Genomic DNA, 25,501 nt, shown 5'->3' with positions numbered 1-25,501 from the left:
AGATGAATCCCTGAAGCAATTCTAAACTTTTTCCCTTTGCACAAATCCTATGAATATATTAAATATTTAAAAACAGCTTAACTACCAAGAAGGCCATAAACCATGAGAGCTTTTAAGCTCCCCGTTTTTATATTCTATAAATATAACTGCAGAGGAAATAAATATTAGATAAGCTAGAAATTGGTAATACAAGCATTTGCAAACTGCTGCTTTGAAACCACTGAGGGAGGGAGGGGAACTAACTTCAACTATTTCTCTTCCTACAGAAACAGGGAAACTATGAGGCCAATGTTTCTAGACACAGCACTTTTCATTGCTGGATTTTTTTTTAAAAAATGGGGTGGGGGTAATATTTAGGGTCTGAAACCGAAGAAGTTGACAATGAACTTTCCTAGTGTCCTACATCTTCTCCTGAAGCTGCATTTTCTGCATCATATGGGGATCCTGACAGTGTATTATGGGCTGTCAGATTTCTTTTCTGGATGCTGTTCTGTGATACTTCATAGAGAGGAGAAGTCATGGGGACAGTGGCAAACTTACACTATTAATTTGAAATGCTAAAACCAGGTGTATTTATGTTCAATGTCTACATATCCAATAAAATGTAAAGTTAATCCACATTTTCAGAATAATCCATTGTATGTAACCTTCAGGTATTCAATAGCAGACGATGTTCAATAGCAGGGATACCCATTTTTAGTTTTCTGTTTTAGGGTAGCCCTTCTAATCTTTGTGGTCCACAGAAACACATAGATAAGCTCCTTTTTCCTTTCTAAGCCATCAAGCACACAGTGGCCACGTTTAGACAATCATTAAGCTAAAACATGAACAAGCCTCACCTTGCTCCTCCCTTTGTGTGAGGGAACAAGCCAGGAAGTCTTCAGTTAACTATACCTTCCCATTACATCTTAAGCCATGATTAATGGCTTCCAAACAAGCCAGGTTATTAAGCCAGCTTTAACACTGGTTTTATTTCCTGGCTTGTTTGGAAGTCAATAAATATGGTTTCCCACTGCAGATGCTATGAAGCTCAGATATAATTGTCCATATACATCCAATCCATATCTCTGCATGTATGAAAGCTTGAAAGTGCTTATGTGTGTGTTTAAAGGAAAATAATTTGAGATACTTGGGGATCAAAGTACACATTATTTTAAAAGAGTAGCTAGCAGTAAAATCTTAATATTGTCCTACTCAAACTAGATCAAATTCTGCATCCTGATTAACACCTCAATATTATACATTCGACACAGGAATAAGTTCAATTGAGCTCAATGGGACTTACTGCCTCATAAGTATGAAAAGGACTGCAACTTCAGAGTCTGTGCTATGTGACATGCATAGAAGATGCTCAGCCTTGTATGTGACCTGTATAAAAATTCAGTTCACAGGGACTTTTTTGCTACTCTGTTGTGAAGTCTCTATTCCCTTCTCACACTGACTCATTAATTTACCTCTCTCATCACCCATACACAAAACCTCTCCATTCGCCACACACCAAGAGGTCACATTTCTCACTTTAAGAAACCCTCTAGGTAATCTACAACTTTAAAATAAAAATGATGAATGATGGCTTACATTTGCCTTAAACTTCCTTGCTTAGGGAACTAAATGTTTAAACTCTGTTTGTGAAGCTAAACCAGCCCTCTCTTATTTGAAATATTCTGATGATTTATTATGCTTTTGATTTTCTGTAACAATGCAGTTCATCATACTTACAGATCCTTTAGGGCCTGGCAAACCCATGTCACCCTAACAAAACAAGATGAATTATGTCAGCATGGTATATGCCTGTGCATTTTAAAATATAATGGATTTCATACTATTCTCTAAATGTTTCCAAATTATACTGCTATTAGGGAAAATGAGACTTTTTGGTATACTTAGGGATAAGCTTAAAGCAACAATATAACATAGAAATGAAAAGTTTTACAAGCTTGAAGATACTAGTAGGATTAGGAGTTTTTGTTTGCGATAAGGTTTCTCCTAGAAAGCATTTATATGCCACATTCAAGATTCACCTCTGGAGCATCCCTGCATTCATTCATATTGTCTTTCCCAATAAATATGTTTATAAAAATTTAGTGTCAAGTTTTTGCATTGAAATAACTAGGATTGATCTGGGTAAAATTTTCAATGGAAAAACCAAGCTAAATATTGTACACCAGTAATCATGATCACCGGAACCAGTCTTTACAAGCAGAGTGACTCCCCAATCACAATATGTATGCCTCTCAACACAGAATTCAGAGTACAATGGAACTGGCCCACAAACTTTCCTGAAATGTATTTTGTAATCTAGCACACAACAGAAAAACTGTGAATGCTAAATGAGTTATCCTTGCTCTCCTCCATTGCAAAGCCGCTTCATGAATTGTTCGCAAGTGAGGAAGAAGAGGAGTATCCACTTTTGTGCATTGCCAGAAATAACACTTCCAGTCCAGCTGACAAAGTGAGCAAGTGAGCTACTGTTATGTGGATTGCAGCTTTTAGAGCCATTTGTCCCTAATCAGCAATCTGCTGCAACATACAGAACTGCTGCATTGGCAATAGTTATTCCCAGCCTGTGATATGGTACAGCAATGTCATACTGCTAGTCTTGAGAACACAATGGTGTACTATTCTCAGAGATTTATTGGCCTACCCAATTCTGGGAAGACCGGTGCAATCAGTGAAATGTGGAGACATTTGCTTTGTGAATGTCCAATATCTAGAGGTTGGCAAAAGACCTGAATTTTAGAATCCTTCCTAACCGTTCATAATATTACGCAAATGTCTCCTTTTCAGTCATGTTAAATGTGCATCTCTTGCACTAGCAAGTTCCATGATCTATATGTCCATGTTACAGGAAACAAAAACTAGCTTTGTCAGTTTTAGATCTGAGTGTGTGAAAGTGAGTGAATTGAAAAACAGATCTTACAAGGTCGCCTCTTTGTCCAGACTCTCCCTCTCCACCGGCAGCTCCCTGTGTTATGACAAGACACATATTATAAATAGGCATCATACATTTTCCAGAGTTTTAAAAATGTTGACAATTTAAGAGGCAATGTGAATATGTTTACTCACTTGTTCTCCCTTAGGCCCTGGTTCACCAACTGAACCCTAGATGCAAATCAAAAATGATGGTTAAAAACTAACAACCCTCCAAATTGGTGAGTGTAGAAACAGTTAAACATGGCCTAAACAATTAACCAGTGAACCATAAGCTTCCATTTAGAAACCATGCAATACATGATTTTAAAATGTAAGATGCCCTCCTTGTATATCTTAATGAATTAAATTAACATTAATTAATGAAACATTCAAACAACTAAATGTACCCATGTGATTAATACACAGAATTCCCTCATCTAAATCTGGATCCCCATATGTGAAAGTTCTAATGCACACTGGGAGTTCCTCTGAAAGCAACCTCCCCATTCAATTAAATGTGAAGAAGCAGTTCCAAGGAGGTGTCCTTTGTGCACCCGGAGCTGTCCCCTTTACAGCAGTGACATGGAAAACCACTGATGGGGCTGCTCTGTGAATTTTAGAATTCCTGCATCTGCAAAGAGTCACTGGTTTGAGCTAATATCATTACACCAACATCTTAAGCACTATTGATTTTCTCTTTTGGCGAGTTGTGATATGGCTGCATTGCAATTTTCATTATTCATTTATAAAATGCTTAACCCCTCTTTTTCTTTAAGAATATCTGAAGATAAAAAAACAACAGTATTTTGAAACAATTTTAACCATATAGAAAGAAAACCCAATTATAGCAGTGGAGCAATGCTTCGGGCTTGAGGAAATCCCGTGTTTCAGTCAAGGAGTCTTATGGCTGCTAGTAAGACAGACCTTTACACTGCTGCTGCTGCTGCTACTTTCCTTTCTGTTTACAATAGTAGATCCATCAGACCATTTCAATTCTCATTGCTGATGGTGTTCCATTTAAGCATAAACCAGTGAAGGCATAACATCACAGAGAGAGCAAAGGTGGGTAATTAATGCACTCAAAATCTGCCTTGCCCATCCATTGTGCACCCTTAGTTGGCAGAGAACTAATATCTGTTTCCTCCACTGCAATATTCCCTCCTCTGACTTCAATTTATTGCTCTCATGGCCTGCCTTCTAATCTGGGATGTTATGAAATCCCTAGCTCTACAGCAATTCAGGATCTTCAAAGGTTTGACTGCAGGACTGAGAGCAAAATGTGCATCTCTAACAGGGTAGTTAGGTCTTCTAGGTTGAATTCTGAGTAAAACAATGTGAACTTGTGTACAAATGATTTTTTCCCTGCCTTTTCAATGCAAATGTTAACCCTCACTCCTCATTCCATCATCTTCATTTTCATGTCGAGGCTCTCTCTCTCTCCCCCCCTCCTTCCCTCCCTTTTTAATAAATTGTATCCGAAATACCCTTATGTCTTCACTTGTCCTGCTGACCTGGGGTGCACTGATTGGGCCATTTACTGTGGTCTAAACCAGTGGTCATCAACTGGTCCACCTCAGACTCCCAACCTACAGTATGGGACCCACTTTCACAATTGGCCAAAATGGCAGCAACAACTTTGCCATGACCCACCTGGACTGATCTCATGACTCAGTTTGGGTTGTGACCCACCGGTTTAAGACCACTGTATGGAACCACCTCTAATGAAACATGTTATTTGTGAATGCTTTGTTTCTTCTTTCAGGACTCCCAACACCTTTAACAGTTTCATAGTAGACATGAAATTCACACGGAGACAAGATTCTCCTGTTAAATTTCTGCCATGCTTTTCATTAAAGGGAAGCCTTTCCACCTGTACAAGATCTATTTCTACAAGAATGATCAGGAAGGCTTCCCATTATTGCACTCTATTTAAAAAAAAAAGTGGAAGGGGGAGGAGAAAGATTTGGATTTTAACATCACCTAGAGCTTACCACTAAATCAAACAGCAAAACTTAAATTAGGATTTTAATTAAGGCTGCACTTCTAAATATACTTCTTGGTTGTAAATCTGGTTAAAATAGCATAACTTAATTCTGAGTAAATATGCTGAAAATCAGAGCACTAATGTGTGACAAGACATGTTTCTTTATGGGAAGGATTAATAGGCAGTGAGGCAGAGTTTTCTCTCTCACAGTGACTTTACCCTGTCTTTGCCACCTCCACACTGGCTGGTGTTTGTTTGTTTGTTTCAATATATCAAAGCATTTTGGAGTCCTTTATAGTAAAGACATACACGGATGTACAATACTCTTTCATCTACCCTTCTTACTTTCATACACAGCAACACACCTGCTGATCCACAAGAAGATACAAAGACAGGGGACAGTGGGGAAATAACGACAGAAGCAAACCAAATGGAAATATTCAGTACTTGCTACGAGATAAGATCTCTGAAAGGTACATTTTGTATTGCATTTAAAAATAAAGTAACAGTGGCAATGCTTTCATATAACACATTGCTCTTTAGCCAAAAGAAGACGCCTACTGCAACAAGGTGGGCATGAATGCCATTGCAACAGTAGGCTACGCTGAGACTTTTATGTCAAAAAACTGAGCAGGCCCCATTTCCGAAGGCGAGCCCTGGATGCTGATGCATCACAGTATCCTGCACAGCTTGTTCTTCACGTACAGGGAAATAGTCTGCTGTGGCTACTTTTATGCTCCTATTGTATAACTACAATATTGTGTGTTTGTGCTTTATTCTCGGAACATCTGGCTTGTCCTGGTTGCGGACAGGGCTAGGGAGGCGGGTTGCCTGGGAGTTTGGGACGCTTGGTCCAGGATCCTACCTTGCAGGGATGTCAGGTGGACCCTGACTTCCATTACAAGGGCGTTGAATCGCCCCTGAAGAAACAGGAAATGTGTCGCCAAAGAAGAGGGTAATGATTTACATAAAATTGGCATGAGCTGATTTATATGCATAAATGCACATTTAGAATAATTATTATAATGGAAATAGAAACACAGTATATCTTACCACAGTATGGAATACTGTGACCACGTAACCTGTGCTGTTCTGTATGCTGTCCAGTCAGCTAACTGTTGATGGGGAAAAGTTCTTATGGATCTTTATCTTTAAACCAAAAATGGACAGAGCAGCTTTTCAAATAGAGGCCACCTTCAAATAGAGGATGGTCCTCTGGGAGCTCTTCAAACAGAGAACCGTCCTCTGTAAAAGAGGACACCTGACCCCCTACAAGAAGTGCAGGAAGTATTCCTGGAAAAGGCAGGTATTTCCTCACCCTCACACAGAATGGCTCTGCAGGCATGCTAGTCCCAGGTTGGTCATGGACCAGAATGGGTGGAAACCCCTAGCCTATGCAGACTGTGGGGATCAGATCAGATATACTGAATTAGCAGATCTGGTCCTAGATGTAAGCAACATCCAGGTCACATGTCCATTACAAATCTATATTGGTTCTATGCCAGTTGGAGGTGACATGGCTACCCACCCCCATCCCAAAGAACCCTGGACATTGCAATTCGGTACAGTTGCCAAGAATTCTCTTTTAGAAATCCTTAGCCCATCTCTTACAGAACTATGTAACCAGAGTTTCTAGGAGAAGAGATTAACTATTAAGCCACCTTAATCCTGAAATATAGATACACCCCTAGATACAGCTACTATCTGTAATTAATGTACTATCCATTACAGCTGGTATGACTTCTACGGAATATGTAGGTCCATTGTCCATTATAGCCATGCTGTGCAAGGGTTGAGAGTGGGGACTTTGGAATAGTGACATCAGTGGCAACTGCAACAATGTTCAGGTCCAGAAGAAATGCAACAGGTCAACTCTACAGCCTTCAAACTGGATTCGAGACACTGCATGCTAGTCATCACTCCCAATCAAGAGAAAATGCGACAAATGCAGGGAGAGCACAACTGGTGTCCAACCAAGCTAAGTCACATATCACTGTCTGCTTAGGGTTCAGTAAAACTTTTGCTTGTCCCACCTGACTGGAACTGCAAAAAAGGAGCACCAATCAAACCCTCGGCATGCAGCAACAACCTATAGATGCGCTGTATCTGGCTTAGTGGTGAGTTACAAAAGCTTCCAGGCATTTTATGAAATGTAAAAGGACATCAGCATTTGTACCTCTGTAGCCATTCCCTCTTCCAGCAATGATCCTTCTCCAGTCCCATGCTGCTATTGCCATCATAAGTACTTCCTGCTTCCACATTTTAGATATAATTATCCTACGAATTTAAGTGGAGAAAACAGGACTTAAAAAGGGAACAAGCAACATTTTCTCCATATTATTTAATGGGCCATGGGCAGCTTGCCTTTAATGTGGAGATAGGAAGAATTCATGACTTGGAAAGCAGGCTCAAAAAGTCTTTGCATGGTCATTGCTGGAAAAAGAGAAAGGACTCGGCCTAATTATGAATCTCCATCAGAATGGAATGTATTATCTAGAATTTAAGCAGGGGTGAGCAACTGGTAGCCCTCCAGATGTTTTGGCCTATAATTCCCCTCAGCCTTAGCCAGCATAGTGAGGGATCATTAAAGTTGTGGGATCTCTGGAGGGCCATAAGTTGCCCATCCCTGCCTTAAGTAAAGCATGCATGACACTACTATGCTAGGCACACTGCAACAATGCACGCACCCATTCACATGGAATGGAGGCCCTTGTGTGCCTCACATTGCTGCACTCACTGGCTGACTCATCTCCAACTCTCCACTGTAGAGATCACTAGCAAGAGGAGTACAAAATAACGAGAGCGCTGAGGACTTGGGGGGAAAGCCAGCCACTGGATGCAACAAGGTGAAGTTTGGGAGGGTTGGGCACAGTGCACACTCCAGCAAGTTTAACGCATTTATGCTGATCTCCATCAGCAAAAGCATGGAGAATTGCATCCTTCATGTTGTCCAGGAACGTATTTTCATTCACGGGAATAAACACTGAAGGCAAAGGATCCCTGGAGGAATTCCAAAACTGTAAGCATATAAGAAGAGCTATGCTGGGTCTAACCAAAGATCCATCTAGTCCAGCATTCTGTTCACACAATGGCCAACCAGTCTACAAGTAGGATATGAGTGCAATAACACCCACCCACCTATGTTCCCCAGCAACCGGGTGTACATAGGCATACCACCTCTAACACTGGAAGTAATATCTAACCATCATGTCTAGCAGCCATTGATAGCCTTCTCTTCCATGAATTTGTCTAATCATCTTTTTAAGCCACCCAAAGCAGATGACCCGCACTACATCTTGAGAAAGTTAATTCCGTAGTTTAAATGTGTGGTGTGAAGAAGGATGTCTCCTTTTATCTGTCCTGAATCTCCCATCATTCAGCTGCATGAGATGGCCCCAGGTTCTAGTATTATGAGAGAAGGAGAAAAACATTTCTCTATTCACTTTCTCCACACCATGTATAATTTTGTACACCTCTATCACGTCTCCCTTTACTCTACTTTTTTCTAAGCTAAGCCTGAGGTTTAGTTGCAAAATATTGCAAGAATAATTTCCATGAATGATTGTTATTTGAACTTGGGAGAGTATATCAATAGGTAAGCACCTCAAAAGTTGAAGAGGAAATATAGATTCTGCTTTAAACGTAGAGAAGAAGTTGCAGAAAAGGGCAACTGGAGTGTCCCCCCTATGAGGAAAGGTTACAACAGCTGGGTTGTTTACCTTGCGGTGTGGGGTGGATAAGGGGAGACATGATAGAGGTGTACACAATTATGCATGGTGTGGAGAATTTGGATAGGGAGTCATTTCCCACCCTCTCTCATAGTACTAGAACCAGGGGTCAAGCAGATTCGCAGGAGATTCAGGACAGATAAAAGGAAGTTCTTATTCACACAGCACACAGTTAAACTATGGAATTTACTATCACAAGTTGTGGTGATGGCCACCAATTTAGATGGCTTTAAAAGGGGGTTGGATAAATTCCTGTTAGAGAAGGCTAGCAATGGCTACTAGTGCTGAGGGCTATGTGTTACCTCCAGTATCAGAGGCAGTAAGCCTGTGTGCACCAGTTGCTGGGGAACATGGGTGGGAGGGTGCTGTTGCACCATGTCCTGCTTGTTCATACCTGGCCAATGACTGGTTGGCCACTGTGTGAACAGAGTGCTGGACTAGATGGATCCTTGGTCTGATCCAGCATGGCTCTTCTTATGTTCTTCATAGCATGCTCCAGATGCCATTGTTACAGTGAAAAGTCCTAGCCAGCACTCGCAAATAGCAAAGACTAGCTATTATTTGTCTTCCCTTGGGAACAAACCATTTCCAAATTAATTCCTTGGAACTGATTGCTACAGCACTCTGCCAACTAAGCTAAAGCCGTAATGATCAACACTGCTTGTCAGAGCATCAAATCTCCCCCAGCACAGATGAGGCAAAGAGTGTTAAGAAAGCAAGCTCTGAAGTTAAGAAGCCTTTTCAGAGAGAGGAATTCTCTTTGACTATCAATTCAGAGCTAGGATCTTTTCTAAAGTTGCTGACAAAGCAACCAGCCACTGTGAATTTCAAAACAGTCATCTAAAGTTACTAGGAGTGCAAAAAGAAACTATGTGGCTGCCTTCAGAAGACTGGAAGCCTGGGACAAGGAAGAGAGACCTCCCCCTTGTAAGCAGAAAAGAAAAACAGGACAGTGTCCACATAGAAATTACCTGAAAAAATGTCTGAGCAGCAATCCAAGTGGTAGTAATGCACAAGCAGTACAGAAGATAAAGAGATGTGTCCCAAAGATTCACACTAGTTTGAAACTATCACTTTTCAGGATGGGATGGACCTAAACAAGATCAAAGGATTCTAGTGCTAGGCTAAAAATCTAATCAGGCAGCCAAAGTTTTATGTAGGATGTAGAGCACAGGTGGTTAACCTAGGGGCCTTCAGATTTTGTTGAACAGCAACCTCCATCATCCTTCACTAGTCGCTATGCTGGGTAAAGCTAACTGGAGTTGCAGTCCAACAACATCTGGAGGGGCCCAGGTTGCCCACTCCTGATGTAAGGGGTAGGAAGGGCAAAAAAAAAAGTTATATACAATTACAACTTTAATTGCTGCAAGGATTTCAGTGAAGATACTTGCAGTGACAGCAAGGCAGGATCTACACTACTGCTTTAAAGCGCTTTATAACAGTTTTAACAACTGTTGGGGCCCAGGACACACTCCATATAATGTTTTCAAAACTGTTGCTTTTTATCCGGCCCATTCTCTTGGTCTGGATCAAAACTGTGTAAATCCGGCCCAAGAGAATTATTTTGTGGACATAAGCAAAGGAGAGGTAGAAACGTAAAAACTAAGTGGGGAGGGAGACTTGTGGTTATACAGCACAATAGCTTTCAAGGGCCCTAGAATTATTATTTTTTAAAGGATATGCAATCATTAGCTGGTGGTCACTTTCAGCCTTTTCCCCCTCTTAGTCAGATTCAACAACTTGGTGTGAAGCAAAAAGCTCAAAACTGTTTGTCCTCCATTAAAAGGTGTAGACCAGAACGAAGGTACAGTCATTCCTACCAGTAAACTGAATGCTTACCCTGTCACCTCTTGGACCAAGGAATCCTGGAGGCCCAGGTACACCCGGGAGGCCTATGTCACCCTCAGCACCCTGTGGAAACAATCAAAGATGGCAACAATCAAAGATGGCAGAACGTTAGAGCTACTTCAGGACTAATGAAAGGTGATAGTTGGAAAGACAACCAAACTTTGAGAAGCGGGTTGCACCTTCCTTATGGAGAGTAATAAGCAAGGCTGATTGTGTATCTTCCTTCTAAACTGTAGATTGCTGTTGCTGACAGTTTTGTATAATCTATTGCAGTCAGAAAACAGCAGTTCCTAGGTTTTTAAACCTTCTGCTAAAATGTTTGTGCTCCTATAGTGAGGGGAATGCTGCAATCTGTCAACCCTATGGTGTGAGCATTCCATTCCAACAGGGAGCTCTTTCAGACCCTGAGTATTGAGACTGCACTTCTAGCAGGAACCATGTAAATGAAGTATGAATCATTTCAAAGAAGCCATTCATGCTCACTATTTATTAATGCCAGGTAGCTGCTAACATTTTTTTTTAATCTGTCCCTTTAGCATTCCTGCTTCTCGTAAATTAATATCACAAGTAACAGCGAACATCACTATCTTAAGGCAATTCACCAAGAGGGACTTCCGCTTTTCTCCCAAATTGTAATGCATAAAAATGATGTGCTCCCAATAGAGTTCTATGGACTTCAAATAACAAAATGTGTTTTTTAGTAAAGTGACAAGCTGAGATGGGGAAAGCCAACAATGACCCTATTCATGTTTCATTTTTAACTTCTTGTATAAATGAAAAGGTTGCTACAGATCATGAGGGGAGCCATACGCTCTTGGAAAAATAAACATATAAACTGGATAGAAGTAGACATTGGCTGCTTACCATTTTACCTGGTGGACCTGGAGGGCCTGCAGGACCTGGCTCACCTCTGCCACCCTTTTAGGGAACAAGAAGGCATTGTTAAAGCAGAGATGCATTTTCTGAAAGCAAAACTAACTGCTATATGCTTTTTATTAATGTCTAATAATTTTTTTAAAATCAACTAATTTTAACAATCTGCTAATAGCAAAACAAAGAGGGATGCATACAAAACCGCAGTGACTTGCTTTCTGAGAGCCCTTTTCCATGACCGGTGAGTATGCGAATTGCGGGGAATCTGTGCAGAGTTCTCCTGCACTGTCTACAGTGGCTTGCCGTATAGATGGCTGCCATTGCATAGAGTTTCCATAACGTCCTTGGGCATCCCTGGCAGTGCCTAACTGAGGCATGGGAAAACTCCACATGGCAAGATTCATGGTGATCCACCTGGCAAGTTGTTCTACATGTTAGTTACCATGCGAAGCAGCCACTGCACGTTGGGTTGGATCCAGATTTAGTCATACTTAGAGTAGACCCACTGAAATCAATGGGACTAAAATTATTCATAACTTATGTAAGCCCAATTGATTTCAATGGGTCTACTCTAAGTATAATTTAAGTATGACACAACACATAGTTAAACCATGGGATTTGCTGTCACAAGATGTAGCGATATTGCCACCAATTTGGATAGCTTTAAAAGGGGATTAGACCAATTCATGGAGGATAGGGCTATCAATGGCTATGAGTCCTCCAGTGTCAAAGACAGTGGCTCATGTACACCACATGCTGGAGAGTACAACTGGGAGGGTGGAATCATACTCATGTCCTCCTTGTGGGCTTCCCACAGGCAGCTGTTGACCACTGTGTGAACAGAATGCTGAACAGAATGTGGACCTTTGGTTTGATCCAGCATAGCTCTTCTTATGTTCTTCTTATTAAATCTGGATCCAACCCAGAGGCTATTCCATTTGGTTTCCATTTGGGATCCATAATATTTATGAATTAAATAAACGACAGTTTGCTTTACTATTATTCCATAAACGTCATCTGGCCAAAAGGCTGGTTGTCAATTTCTTTCTTCTATCTCAAAAGGACTTTGTGTTTGTCAGCATTTCAAAGAATCACAGAACGCTTTTGAGTACATAGCTTGCATACCCTAACCTGGAAACATTGCCAAGTGTGTTTCTAAGTCTTGTAAAACATTCTTTGCATGGAGACATTAATAGAAGCCTTTAGGAAATTTGAGGAAAGTAAAACCCAACATAAAGCATGTAACAAATCAATAATTTGCTTTTTAATACTGCATTGTATCACTTCTGAAGATAGATTATCAGCCAATTATATAAGGGGTTATATAATCTAATAAGAAAGAAGCATAATAAGAACTGAATTGACATAAAACACAGAAGTTAAGTTTAAGGCTAGCTTTTACTACTTATTCTAGTAAATAAACTGTAACACAACTGGATGTGGAACAATGAACAGAGAAAACATACATATAAAGTATGTTTCATACCACATCTCAAAATTGCGTGAAATCACTTTTCAAGCAAGGCTCAGCCTGGAAATTTACTGAAAATAATTAGGTATCCTGGAGGGATCAAAAGAACTTAGAATGAGGATAAGTTTCCAGTTGTTGCTTTTAGAAAATTCTTATGCTGTTAGCATGAGAAAAGGCTTTCACAGACTGATGCAAATGCTTTTTTTAAAAAAAACTTTTTGTGACCCAGAAAATTCATTAATCTTTTCCATAACTTTAGCTGCTCTTGTAACAGATTCGTAAAAAGCTTGGAAGCCATTTCACAGCACAATTCTACACATGTTTACTCATGTTGTTTACTATGTTAAATGAGGCTGGATATTTTTTTTTGGGGGGGGGGAATAAAGATCTTCAGGTTGTACTAGTTTAAGACGTTTTTTAAAAAGCTCGTTATTTACTAGCACCTTCTAATGTTTCAAAAAGACTGAAATGAAGTAAAGGAGAAATCTGCTTTTATAACGTTGTGCATTATGTGAACTTATTTATTTATTTATATTTTGATGCTCTAAGAAAGAGCCTGTAACTAGTCTGAGGTGTTTACTCTCCTTCCTCTCCTTGCACACTGTAAATCCCTTCTTTCCTGATTTGTGTCAAACAGTAGTTTGCCATTACCTCCAACATAGCAAACCATGGATTGCACTTGCCCTGCAAATCATAATTATAAACCAGTGCAAGCACAAACCATAATTTGCTGTTTCAGAAGCAATGGCAAACTACAGTTTAACACAAACCAGGGAGGGGGGAATCACAGCACTCAAGAGGAGGAGGGAGCATATGAGCCCAAAGTCTATTCTAGCAGGTTTATTCATAGCATCAATCAATCACAAGTTGGCCTTACATCTCAACTAAGTCATTGAATTCTGAGCGACTCTTCTGTTCTTCAGATCATAGAATCATAGAGTTGGAAGGGGCCTATAAGGCCATCATGTCCAACCCCCTGCAGGAATCAATGCAGGAATCCACCCTAAAGCATACCTGACAGATGGTTGTCCAGCTGCCCCTTGAATGCCTCTAGTGTGGGAGAGCCCACAACCTCCCTAGGTAACTGGTTCCATTGTCATACTGCTCTAACAGTCAGGAAGTTTTTCCTGATGTCCAGCCAGAATCTGGCTTCCTGTAACTTGAGCCTGTTATTCCATGTCCTGCACTCTGGGAGGATCGAGAAGAGATCCTGGCCCTGCTCTGTGTGACAACCTTTTAAGTATTTGAAGAGTGCTATCATGTCCCCCCTCAATCTTATCTTCTCCAGGATAAACATGCCCAGTTGTTTCAGTCTCTCTTCATAGGGTTTTGTTTCCAGAGTCCTGATCATCCTGGTTGCCCTCCTCTGAACACGCTCCAGCTTGTCTGCATCCTTCTTGAATTGTGTAGCCCAGAACTGGACACAATACTCTAGATGAGGCCTAACCAGGGCCGAATAGAGAGGAACCAGTACCTCACACAATTTGGAAGCTATACTTCTATTAATACAGCCCAAAATAGCATTTGCCTGTTTTGCAGCCATGTCGCACTGTTGGCTCATATTCAGCTTGTGATCTACAACAATTCCAAGATCCTTCTCGTTTGTAGTATTGCTGAGCCAAGTATCCCCCATCTTGTAACTGTGCATTTGGTTTCTATTTCCTAGGTGTAGAACTTGGCATTTATCCCTATTAAATTTCATTCTGTTGTTTTCAGCCCAGCACTCCAGCCTATCAAGATCACCTTGAAGTTTGTTTCTGTCTTCCAGGGTATTAGCTATCCCACCCAATTTTGTGTCATCTGCAAATTTGATAAGCGTTCCCTGTACCTCCTCGTCCAAATCATTAATAAAAAATACTGAAGAGCACTGGGCCCAGGACTGAGCCCTGCAGTACCCACTCATTACCTCCCCCCAGTTTGAGACGGTTCCATTGATAAGCACTCTTTGAGTCCGATTCTGTAGCCAACTGTGAATCCACCTAATAGTTGTTTCATCTAGCCCACTTTTAGCAAGTTTATTAATCAGAATATCATGGGGCACTTTGTCAAAAGCTTTGCTGAAGTCAAGATATATGACATCCACAGCATTCCCACAGTCCACAAGGGAGGTTACCCAATCAAAAAATGAGATCAAATTAGTCTGGCAAGATTTGTTCCTGACAAATCCATGTTGGCTTCTAGTAATCACTGCATTGTTTTCAAGGTGCTTATAGATTGACTTCTTTATAATCTGCTCCAAAAATTTCCCAGGGATGGATGTCAGATGTTAAAGTCTACATAGTTGCCCTACTGCAGAGAGAAGCAATCTTTTCTTCCCCATCCAATGAGGATATGGATGCACATTTAGATGTGCAGCTGCATCATCAAGCACATCTAGCCACAACTGAAATGGTGGGTTGTATCTTTTTGATACATCAGGAATCTGGGGCTACTAAATAATGCATGAGTAGTTGCATGCAACTCAGGCTGGGTTTTCCTCAGAATCTACTTGAGCCTCAGTCCACATGTGTTTTTGAGGTGGTGGTGAATTCAGCATTTCATTTCCATGGAGAGAGACATTTGTGTGAAATACCTATGAAAATTTTCAAAAATTGCCACCATCTGGAGATGTGTCAAAGTCCAAATTAAAGCACTGTTCCTAAATATTCTAAAATCCCTCCATATTGAGGGAATAGGTATGTTACTTCTTTAGGGAGGGATCATACATCAGTTAGTGCACATACCATGCCCGATATATAGAAATGCAAGATTCAATCGTCTGCATTGCTATTAAAAAAGAGAGAGTGCTATCAGCAGCAGAGCAGGGAACACACCTCTGCTTCAGAAATGCTGTCAGTCAAGACCAGCAGGGATGGACGAAATGGGCCACGGTGTCTGATTCTGTACAGAGCATCCACTTAGAACACTCCATCTTCTAAGAAAGTACATTGATTATGTCTGACCCTTTGAAATTTAAAAATGGATACTTTGGAGCAATTTAGCATGCTGGCAATTCTTAAAAGATTTAAACCACAAATGAAGTATGATAATAATTTAGAGCAATTTCCATAATGTATGTGAAGCAAAGCTTACAGACAACTGGGGAAAGAATTATGAAACAGGTTTTTATTTACAGCATTACGAAATAAATTCCACTGTACTGTTTTGACAAATGGGAACCCATGATTTCCTCCATTTTTCTATTGAAAATGGAAAGAGTTCATACAACAAATGTGTCGTTGTTGTTGTTAATATTATTATTCCTTAGCACAAACAAAAGATTCTTTAAAAGAGTAAATACATGTAATATAATCCTTTTTAATACAATCAAGAGTTTGAATGACTCTGGTGTTAATTAGCAAATAAGGTGATAGGCAGCCCGTTGCTATAGATGCCTGCTCTTACCAAAGCCCCCTCTCTTGCTGCAAAGTTTCCGGCATCCTGTTGACTGTGATAGACTGGTGTTTGCTGTACGGGCCCTTGGGTTACCATGTTTTTCATTCACTGGTTCAGACCTTAAGTTGCTTCTCCATTCATATGCAGAAGCATCTTCTCCATCTGCAGCCTTCTATATCATATCCTATACCTCACTCAAAGGTCCCCCAAGATCCAGGGGCAGATTTTGGGGTGGGGGGCTGCAGAGGGAAACGGAGGTGGAGAAGGCCCTTTCCATGAAAGTGAACTTTGTTCCGTTAACAGAAGGAAAGTTAGGATCCAAGCCACTGTCTTTTGTCTGCCCTCTACTCTTTGTGGTTCATGGACATGAAGATGTCATCAAGAAGATGTGGTAGTGTGTCATGTGGTGTTTGTCCTAAGAACTATCTGTGTTTGTTGGTGTTTGTCCTAAGAACTTGGGACTCGTGCTTTTAAAATAACCTAACACTAATATTTTGCAATCATGTCACACAAGTTGCAATGGTAGTGGATGCTTAGGGTCACCAGTCCTACATCCTGCCCCCCCACCCCCCACCCCCCCACACACACCACCCTCTTCAAAACCCACATCTGACTCATGCAAGACCTTGCAACATGGAAGTGCTCTTCCCAGTGCAGGGCTGAGTGGCTTTGCACACCACCCCTGTCAAGGGTCAAGTCAAAGACTAGCTGCTCGGGGTCAGCTCGAGGTCATCCCTGTGCATCCAAATGATGCACAGGGAATCCTGGGGTCTAGCGGGAATTATATTATTTATTTATTACATTTATATACCGCCCTATAGCCAACCACTCACTTTCCCAAAGATAAAATGGACTACTTTTATCACGATTTCTCCCATGGTCCTGGGATAACCCCAAGGACAATGTATCCTTGGGTATAAGTATGATAAATAAATAAATAAATAAAATAAAATGTAGCGCAGGCTCCCAGGTCCTCCCTCCTCCTCATGAGTAGGGCCTCAGCAAACAGGAATGGAGCTGGGGGAAGGCTCCGTGCCCATCAGGGGTCGGGAGGAGCACTTTCACCATCCCCGGGATGGCTGCCTGTGCTTTTCAGCACAGAGTTATTATTTTGTTATTTATTTTGTACTTACATTTTGCACAGGACCATAGTGTCACACTTCTGAGCAAACAAGCATAAGATTGGGCTGCATGGTTACAATTCTATGCCATCATAGGATGCAATCCTATGCACATTTAGAATGAAAAAGTCATACAACTCCCAATATTCCCCAGCCAGCATGCTGGGAGTTGTAGGACTTTTTTCAGTTTAAAGATGCATAGAATTGCACCCTTAATTATTTGGGAGTTGGTCCCATTGAAATAATGACTTATTTCCAAGGATACATGATTAAGACTGATTTGTAAATCAAGATATACAGGAACAATCTTAAGTTTATCAGACAAGCGTTTTATCACTCGTCTGATGAACCTTTAGATGGCGACATCCACATCCTGTGCACCTCCCATGCCTTCTGCTCGTTTTTCCATCGCAAAATAGACCCCTTTTAATCTTTTTTTTAAAAATGGAATGTGCCATGATCTCCTGCTGTGTGCAGGGAAAGCGGCGCCATAAAAGCAGGCTCTGAATTGGCCACGTGGTCTTTCTTTACTTCCTTTTTCCACCCAGGCCGAGAGAGGAAGTAATGAGGGACAAAAGCAGGGGTGGAGAAGCAACGGTAAAGAAACGTGATTTACCCCCGTATGATAATGCTCTCAGTGTAAAATGGAGTTTTAAAAAATAATAGTAGTGCTTTCCCCACATTTTTCATGAAAAGTACAAGACAGAATTGTAGAATATTTTGCACTTTTGTCAGCTTACACAAAACAAGAGAATTACCTGTTAGATATCTTGCTGGTCACTTGGAAAACAGACCGGGGGTGGGGGGGGAGCTCAAAGCGTAATCTAAATACACTGTTCCCAGCATTTACAGTGGGGGGTTGCTAATAATTAACCCAGCATGACAGCTCTGGTTTCTATGGACTGCTGATTTTTATAAACCTTTTCTTGCATTTTATGGGATTAAAAACATAGTTTAGAAGATTATCTTGCATGATCCAGTCAGGAAACTGCTCAGTTTTTAATTAACCAGCAAACTGTCCAAAAACACACACCCTCTCTCAGTACAGAGAGAGGGATTTGGGGAAAAGTCAATTATATCCAAATGAGTCGTTCGCAAAGCTACTAATGGTTGCTAATTGTTGTAAATAATGTAGAGCATATCTGAAGAAATATCAAGCTGTTGTGCTATTAAACTAGAGCTTGAGGAAGAAAAGAGGAAGCAAATAAATGTTCCCTTGGCGGTATAAGATCGTTTCTACAAAATCCACTTCTGCATGGGTCACTCTGTAAGGCACAGGGCTTTTCAGATGGGTGGCAGGCAAATTCCAGCCTCTAGCTCCCCACAACTTTCTAGCATAGCCTTCCCTAACCTGGAGCCCTCCAGACATGTTGGATTACAAGTCCCATAATCTCCATCAACACAGCTAATGGTTGGAGGTGATGGGAATTGTAGTCTGGAGCACCAGGTTGGGGCAATCTGGCCTAGAAGAATCCCTACTGCAGGCCTGTATTAGGAGTTCTATCTGGGAAAAGCATACAACACTGTTTAATACATCGGTTGTATATTCTAACCTTGGCATGGAGCTTGAATGAGAAACCAAGGCACCCAGAAAGTGTTCTGTTAGTACAACACTGGCGTACTAGGTTGAAAATGTACAAGGCACGGGCTTCTAAGTCAAGGAAATTATCAGAGACACAGATTAGAGAAGCAGAATAAGTAAGAAGAACTGCAACAATGGTTCTCTTTGAAGGACCACGTGCTCCCAACCGAACCTTCTGGTGAGTCCCTTCTCTCCACTTACTGAGAACTGCTGAGTGTGGACTGGAGAATAGGCCTTTTCTGTGGCGACACCCCAGTGGTAGAATCCCCTCCTTAGCTTGGTATGCCTGATGCCTGAGCTCACATTCTTTCAGAGCCAAGCAAAGACAATGCTATTCACCCAGACTTTTAACTTGGTATTTTAAGGTATTTTATTGCTGTAGTTGTACTGGAATTTCATTGATGTTTCAGCCAGTTTTATTGTTTTCTGTTGCTGGGTGTCTTACTTTAAAGGTGGCACATTTTATTACGCATTGTCTAGAGAAGTGGAGAAAGGAAGGGCAGAGCAATCCTAAGTGGAGTGGGAAGTAAACGGACAGACCATCCACCACAGTCAAAGCTCTGCCAGCTTATACTGGCCAAGGTACAAGGGGGTTGGATTTTTTTGTAAAACTGTGAGCTTCTTTAAACTAGCATTTTATAGCACACTCGTTACTGGTCACTCACTGATGTTTGCAGGTCATTCTGATGACACTGTTAGCCTCCTGTGCCTCTCCCACTCCTTTCCCCCATTCTAGAGCTAAAAATAAAACCTCAGAAAACCCGACTCTTCTGGGATAAATCTATATTTGTTGGGGTTTCCTGCCATGTGCAGACAAAGCTGCACTATGAAATGCCCACTAGAGGGTGCTGTCCCATTCAACTGCATTGAGGCTGTACAAGCCACGTGCTCGCTGCTCTCTTCCTTGGGCAATTACAGCTCGTTGCAGAAGCGGAAGAAATGCAGAAAGCAGAGCCACGGTAAAGGAACACAATTTTTCCCCATCTGAAGGAGCTTCATATCTGGCAGATCTTCCATTTTTAGAAACTCCCCTCCCCATAGGGGGAGGTAACTATGCCAACTCCAGGCAGGTGTGCTTACCAGGCATGATCCTCAGGCCCTTCAGAGGAGTGAAGGGCTTTGAACCTAGGAGATCCAAGACTGCCCTTATCTTTTCCCAAGAATGCCTTATTTCGGGGCCTACCATCAATGGAAATGCTGCAGCATTAGGACTAAGCTCATGGAGATTTCCACAGGCGGAGCGCCATTCCACCAGCAAAGAGGATGCCACAATAATCTTTTGTACAGACATTATTTCCTCCATTGTCAGCCTGAAAATCAGAGCCTAAATACCAACAACTGATAGCAGAACAAGTGGACTTACTGGTGGGCCTCTGGGTCCGTTGGGTCCTTGTACTCCCTGTGGCCCTTGATCTCCCTGTTGGCAGGGATAGAAGAACAGGACATACTTGAAACCTGTTTCTGCACAAAATACAGACATTTCAGTAAAAATAAAAAGAGGAAACTTGAAATAGAAATGATCTTACAGGTTTACCCGAATTCCCCATCAAGCCAGGTATCCCAGGAGGACCCCCATTACCCTGTTGTGAGAGAAAGGAGGTTAGCCAAATTAAAGTAGGTACCACTTTCATGCCATTTTAGTAGAGTTACATGAAAATGAACAAGCTAAAATACATTAAAAAGAATACACTACACACTTCAATCTCTCTCTCTCTCTCTCTCTCTCTCTCTCTCACACACACACACACACACACACTACTTCATTCTTCCCTCACCCCTTTTTATCTTTGACAACATCTTGAACACTTTTACCAAACACTGACCCATTTTCTGCTCCCACTCCTGACATCTCCTTCATCTCTGCTCACTAATAGCAATGCTAGCAAATTAATCCTCTGCTTCTGACTTTCCTGAACTCTTTTCCAATCCGTCCACATGATAATAAGTCCTATACTTTCTTTCCAATCCAGTCCTGTGGTAAAATCCAGCAGAACGCACCTTTAAAAATTCCTTTTATTTCTACACGTCCTTCTTTCTTCTTAGATAGACATGACCCATTCTTTTCATTTTTCTTTGTATGTTATACGAGCTGATATACCCAGCATTGCTTGGGCCCCCTAAGATATATGTCTGTGAGGTAATCATCTTAAAGTAGTAGGCCAGTGAGTTAACTTTTAAATGAATTAAATTGCCCAAGGCATGCTGGGAGTGGAATGGTGGGTGGGGTTAATGGCAGTTGGAAAAAATGGGTAGAAGAACAAAGACAGTTAGTGAGAGATCAGGAAAGTGGGAGCAGGGTTAGGATTGAGAGGTAGTGACCTGGTTTGCTAATTCATGCTTTATTTAAAATCAGCCACTATACATGTCAGTACCATACTTTCCAACATGCCTTCGCGGCCCATGGGTGCCCGTGTCCTCTGATAGGGTCTTCGCACCTCTTGCTGCTGATGCTGCTCCTTGATAGAGCATTGAGGAGGAGGCACCACAAATGGACTCCCCCCATTTATGTGGGTTGTTCCCTTTTATGTGGAATTGGGCTGACTACTTAGGAGTCTAGGTAGTGAAAGGCATGCAGCGGCCACCCATCCATGCACTCACAATGGCCGCCAAAGGCCAGTAAGTCTGGCCTCCCATGCAAGGTATGCTAGGAGTTCTGCCCAAGGCATGCTGGGAGTTGTAGGCATAGCCTAGTTGTTTTTTATTAAATTCTTTTTTAAAAAAAGACTTAAACCCCCCAAATTGTGTGTTTTTAGATTTTTCTGGTACATTGTTCAGCCAGACCTATCAGCATGCCAAATATCAAGTTTCTAACTTATCTGGAAGTGGGTAAACATTTCCGGACATACATCCCACACAAATACTTTCAGCTTTATGTGCAGAGATATCTTACGACCCATAAGACATCCTCTGTATCTGTTTCTGAGCAAGTATGCCAAGCTTCTAAGTATGTTGCCTTTTACTTTTGTTGTCCCTACTAGTCAGCATTAAATACAGTTTTCTCAAAGTCTTCTTTCTCCTCACTTTACTTCCATCCCCTTCCCACCATCCCTTTTCCTTCCCAACCAACAGAGGAGAACCTCCTTTGTTTGATATCTATGTTGGCCTCTTATCACTAAATCAGTAAAATTTGCACCTCAAGACAGAGGTAAATTGGTGTCAGGGAGAGCACTATGGCTCAGGAAGGGTTTTATATCACAGCTGGAGTCATGATAACTTCTGATATCTTCATTACATTTGGCCTGTTCTGACATCAGTTCCAAATGGAAGCACAAAATCAGGTACAGGTACTGTTTGTATTGATTGTATTTCTGAGATTATGGCAGCAATAATAATAGTTTGTACTAAGGGTGATCTCAGAAATAGTTCCTTTAATAATGGAAGCAGGATAGTATTGTGTCTAGCATGTTGGATTTGGACATGGAGGCATGGGTCCAAATCTGTGCTCAGACATGGAGCTTCCTGGACTAATCTCTCTCTCTCTCTCTCTCTCAATATCAATCTCTCTCAATATCAATTTCTCTCTCTCTCTCTCTCTCTCTCTCTCTCTCTGTGTGTGTGTGTGTGTGTGTGTGTCTCTCTGTCTCTCTCCTTAACTTTTATCACAGGGTTGTTGTGAGGATAAAATGGGATAAGCTCATGTAGGCTGTTCTCAACTCCATGCAGAAAGAGTGGAATACAAAATCCACCTGAAACAGAGTAGAATATTTCCCATATTGACTGGAACACTTTACCTTTAGCCCAGCAACACCTTTTGGTCCAGGAGAGCCAGGTAAACCCTAAAAAAAAAAACATACACTTTTTAAATGTTTGAAATGTTATACAGACATTTGCAAATATTTCTTGCTGCAAAGGTTTTAAAGCTATTTACACTCTAACCATTTTCGGATACACTACAAAGACTCATTAACAAAGACTCAGAACCCCAACTCACCAGCAGTAAAAGAAAAACGATTCATTACCTCCAATAAAATAAGCAAAAACAGAACAAAAGGTTACATGGGATGTTAACCTGCTTGCCCTAATGTAGCTCTAGCCGCACATACTGATGCCTGACTAACACTGCCAAGGAGAGAATGGGGATGTGCATTCAGATGATATTCAACTAAGATGTGTTGAATCTTGTACTAATGTTGTTCCTCACCTCGATCTAAAGGGAGAGGCAGGTAAGAAATAAAATTATCATCATTATTATTATTATTATTATTATTATTATTATTATTATTAAAGTAATGCTGAGCAGTTAGATGTCACCTGCATCTGCACATGCACAAGAAGTCTATACACACTACGATACTCTCAGTTCGATGTGTATCCATATTCCTGTGCTACAACTAGGACCTGCAACAAACTGCTGCAGTGCATAGTGCTCCTGTTCAGGGCTCCAGCTAGGCAGCCATGCCTTTTTCCAGGATACTCCATTCCAGTCACTGTAATTTTCCATTTTTTAATCCCCAACAGTCACACTCTGTGGGCACTGAGGGTGCTCAGTCCCCATTGGACTAGTGTGTGTGTGTGTGTGTGTGTGTGTGTGTGTGTGTGTAGGGGGTGGGGTGTTTCCTACAGTTTTTTGTACTTCTGCAACTCTTGGACTTCCCCTACCCTTGCTGATACCTCCCTTTTGTGCACTGGTAATGTCATTTTGGGTACATAACAAGAAGCTCTCATACAATGAATTCTGTACTAGTGTAGAGGATTAATCACAAATAAAAGAGTACAACCTTAGCTCCACTACAAAAAGAGGGAGTACGAACTCACTGTTAGGCTATGGTCCTTTACAGCCCTGAATTCCAACAGTTCCTATAAGCACGGTCCCACTCCATCTAATAATTTATTTATTTATTTATTTATTACATTTTTATACTGCCCAATAGCCGAAGCTCTCTGGGCGGTTCACAAAAGTTAAAACCATCATAAAACAACCAACAGGTTAAAAGCACAACCAGGATAAAACCACGCAACAAAATTGATATAAGATTAAAATACAGAGTTAGAACAGTAAAATTTAAATTTAAGTTAAAATTAAGTGTTAAAATACTGAGAGAACAAAAAGGTCTTCAGCTGGCGACGAAAGCAGTACATGTAGGCGCCAGGCGGACCTCTCTGGAATAATTTCAAATATATGCATGCTAAGCAATATACACATATTTCCCCTGTTGAAAGGAATAGGGAAATCCTTATAGATGGGGAGGGGGGTCTCCCGTAGCACTGGGCCCTTTTGTGTGTGCAAAATTATGTCAGAAAAAGGCTCAATAAATCCATGGGGGAGGGAAACCAACCAACACTCATGTCATTAACCACCCCTCTCCCGTTCAAAAAAAAAAGCAATGTGATACACATTCTTAAGTTGATTCCTGATCATAAAATTTCAAAAGCATGTATGAAATTGCATCAGTTTTATTGCATTTTTTTTTCTAGCTAAGCTAGCAGCTACAAGCAGAGGCCAGTTTTGAGTGGCAGCAACTATCACGCGATTTGCAGGCATTGAATCAGCTCAAAGTTGATCTAGAGCTGCCTTCCTCAACCGGGTGCCTTCCAGATGTGTTGGGATGCAACTCCCATTCTTCCCAGCCAGCATGGCCATTGGCCATGTGGGAAAGCATCAGGATCAACAAAAATCCTTGACATGCACTTCACACGTTTTTTGAATCACTGCTGTAATATGTTGGAACTTACCCTCATCATATGCAAGCAACATTATCCTAACAGCATTTAATCACCCTGTCTATGACCTTTTCTACAGGAGGCTGTTAAACTTCTTTCAGTTTCGTCACAGAATTGAGATCCAAGCACTACACAAGGAGCATTTCCTTTCCTGCTTTTCCGCTGCATAACCTCTAAGTGGCACTGTGGCATAGCAGAATAACACAAATACAGAAGAGGAAATAGCACTTCCTTTCGTTCACAATTAAATGCTGCATTTTCCTTGCTCTAAAAAAATCCTCACCGAAAGTACCAATTTGACTCAGATTGGAGGGTCATGGCATCATCTACAGAACTCATAAACAACTGTGAGAAGGGAATGATGAGTGCACAAAAAATGCCTCGTATAGAAAAGCCCTTAAAGATCCCACTCTTCAAGGCTTCCCTGGTCTCTCACTACTATGTACAAGCTCATATTCCTGTCATTACAGAAAATGTAGGCTCAGTCACAAAGCACCTGGCTTCAGCTTGTCCTGCAAATGTAATTATGTTTCAATTTTAAGTTCAGAAGACACTTACCGGCAGTCCCTGAGCTCCTATATCACCTGGAGGGCCTGGTTTGCCTGGTTCACCCTGAAAGAAAATGCTTGTATTAATCCAATGAAAATTGTTTTATAGAAGCTCTTTTTTTCTGAACAGCAAAAGCTAGAATATTTTTAGTAAATACGTAGCCACCTAATACAGAACCATGTAAGGGTTATGCTAGGTGATGGGTGGGTAGCCATCCAATGTGTATAAATGCCACTGATAAGAAAGAAGGGGGCAGCATTAATATAAGTGAGTCCAATATCTATTTGCGGTGCTTGAAATGTGTCAGGCAAAACAAACAATTTAGCATTTTGAGCACCTGTACATATACCTACAATACAGCATTTTTGAGCACCTGTACAGCCCAGGGCTTACCAA

General features: G+C 41.2%; 1 protein-coding gene across 1 annotated transcript in view; it reads right to left on the bottom strand.

Annotated features, from left to right (window-relative positions):
* COL9A1 (collagen type IX alpha 1 chain) overlaps positions 1 to 25,501 on the bottom strand; it is an 81,688-nt gene that overhangs the window by 13,520 nt on the left and 42,667 nt on the right. The window contains exons 23-31 of the mRNA XM_063125469.1: positions 25,115 to 25,168; positions 22,627 to 22,671; positions 20,422 to 20,475; positions 20,259 to 20,312; positions 11,338 to 11,391; positions 10,465 to 10,536; positions 3,067 to 3,102; positions 2,921 to 2,965; positions 1,720 to 1,752 (exon numbers count right to left, since the gene is read on the bottom strand). Of these exons, the coding sequence (XP_062981539.1) occupies positions 1,720 to 1,752; positions 2,921 to 2,965; positions 3,067 to 3,102; positions 10,465 to 10,536; positions 11,338 to 11,391; positions 20,259 to 20,312; positions 20,422 to 20,475; positions 22,627 to 22,671; positions 25,115 to 25,168 (447 nt within the window). The remainder of the gene's footprint in view (positions 1 to 1,719; positions 1,753 to 2,920; positions 2,966 to 3,066; positions 3,103 to 10,464; positions 10,537 to 11,337; positions 11,392 to 20,258; positions 20,313 to 20,421; positions 20,476 to 22,626; positions 22,672 to 25,114; positions 25,169 to 25,501) is intronic.

This window comes from Elgaria multicarinata, chromosome 4 (genome assembly GCF_023053635.1).
Source record: "Elgaria multicarinata webbii isolate HBS135686 ecotype San Diego chromosome 4, rElgMul1.1.pri, whole genome shotgun sequence".
Lineage (NCBI taxonomy): Eukaryota > Metazoa > Chordata > Lepidosauria > Squamata > Anguidae > Elgaria > Elgaria multicarinata.
This window is presented reverse-complemented; position numbering and strand designations above follow the sequence as displayed.